The 1,558-nt window shown below is 48.8% G+C and overlaps 1 protein-coding gene across 1 annotated transcript in view; it reads left to right on the forward strand.

The window, feature by feature from the left end:
• The first annotated feature begins 934 nt into the window (after positions 1 to 934).
• Positions 935 to 1,558, forward strand: part of mindy1 (MINDY lysine 48 deubiquitinase 1) — a 65,489-nt gene continuing 64,865 nt past the window's right edge. Inside the window, 1 exon segment of the mRNA XM_039820347.1 lies at positions 935 to 1,137. Within this exon segment, the coding sequence (XP_039676281.1) occupies positions 1,012 to 1,137 (126 nt within the window). The 5' untranslated portion in view covers positions 935 to 1,011.

A 1,558-nucleotide genomic window follows, 5' to 3' on the forward strand; every position in this document is an offset into this window, starting at 1 on the left:
GTTGTGCAGGTTGCTGAGGAGAGTCTGCCTCTGGGTGGGCAAGATTTACCACGGTAGTGGCGACCCACGAAAGCAGCTGGGTCCACAGACTCTCGCTGCCCTTCTCCCTTGGAGCCCGAGCTGTGACGCCACGGCGCCCGCCCACACTCCTGCGCCGAGACGCCGGGCTCTGTCCACCCACGCTTCAGTCTGGCGATGATGACGCTGGGAGGCCAGAGACATACAAACGCTTACCTAATAAACGTGAGGGAAGGAAATACAGAAAAAGCACCAAAACGTAGAACATTAAAATGTAAAACTAAAATAAATCCAAAAAACATTGGAAAAATGTTTTTTTTCAAAAACCGCAACAAAAATGTGTGCACGCTACTCTGATAATAGCCACGTTTTACACAACTAGCCTACAGCGTGCTACTCTGCTAATAGCCACGTTTTACACACCAGCCTACAGCTGCCATTACTCTGCCAATAGCCACGCTTTTACAATAACCAGCCTACAGCACGCTACTCTGCAAATAGCCATCGCTTACAATAACTAGCCACGCACACAGCACGCTACTCTGCTAATAGCCACGTTTTACACAACTAGCCTACAGCGTGCTACTCTGCAAATAGCCACGTTTTACACAACTAGCCTACAGCACGCTACTCTGCAAATAGCCACGTTTTACACAACTAGCCTACAGCACGCTACTCTGCAAATAGCCACGTTTTACACAACTAGCCTACAGCGTGCTACTCTGCAAATAGCCACGTTTTACTAAAACTAGCCTACAGCATGCTACTCTGCAAATAGCCACGTTTTACTACAACTAGCCTACAGCGGGCTACTCAGCTAATAGCCACGTTTTACACAACTAGCCTACAGCACGCTACTCTGCTAATAGCCACATTTTACTACAACTAGCCTACAGCGTGCTACTCTTGTCCACAGGTGGCGCTGTAGCTGTGGCTGTCGGGGGTGCGGCAGCGGCAGTGGGGGGTGCGGCAGCAGCGGAGGCGGGGCCAACCATGCCGGCCTATTACCTGGTGAAGTGGATCACCTGGAAGGAGAAGAAGACGCCCATCATCACGCAGAGTGAGAACGGGCCCTGCCCCCTGCTGGCCATCATGAACACACTGTTCCTCCGCTGGAAGGTTTCTACATTTAGTCTATATATAATGTGTGTGTCTGTGTGTGTATATATATGTGTGTGTGTATATATGTGTATAGATAGATAGATAGATAGATAGATAGATAGATAGATAGATAGATAGATAGATAGATAGAGTAACAAAACACACAAACCAAACCGAACATGTCGACACCATGCAGTTCAATATTTTATAGCCATCAGTTACAACACACACACACACACACAGGCACACACAGGCACGCACACAGGCACAGACACAGACACACAGACAGACACACATACACAGAGACACACACACACAGATACAGAGACACACAGACACACACACGCACAGGCACAGACACACACACAGGCACACACACACACACACGCACAAACACATACACACACACACACACACACACACAGGCACAGGCACACAC

The sequence above is a fragment of the Perca fluviatilis genome, chromosome 13 (genome assembly GCF_010015445.1).
Source record: "Perca fluviatilis chromosome 13, GENO_Pfluv_1.0, whole genome shotgun sequence".
Classification (NCBI taxonomy): Eukaryota; Metazoa; Chordata; class Actinopteri; order Perciformes; family Percidae; genus Perca; species Perca fluviatilis.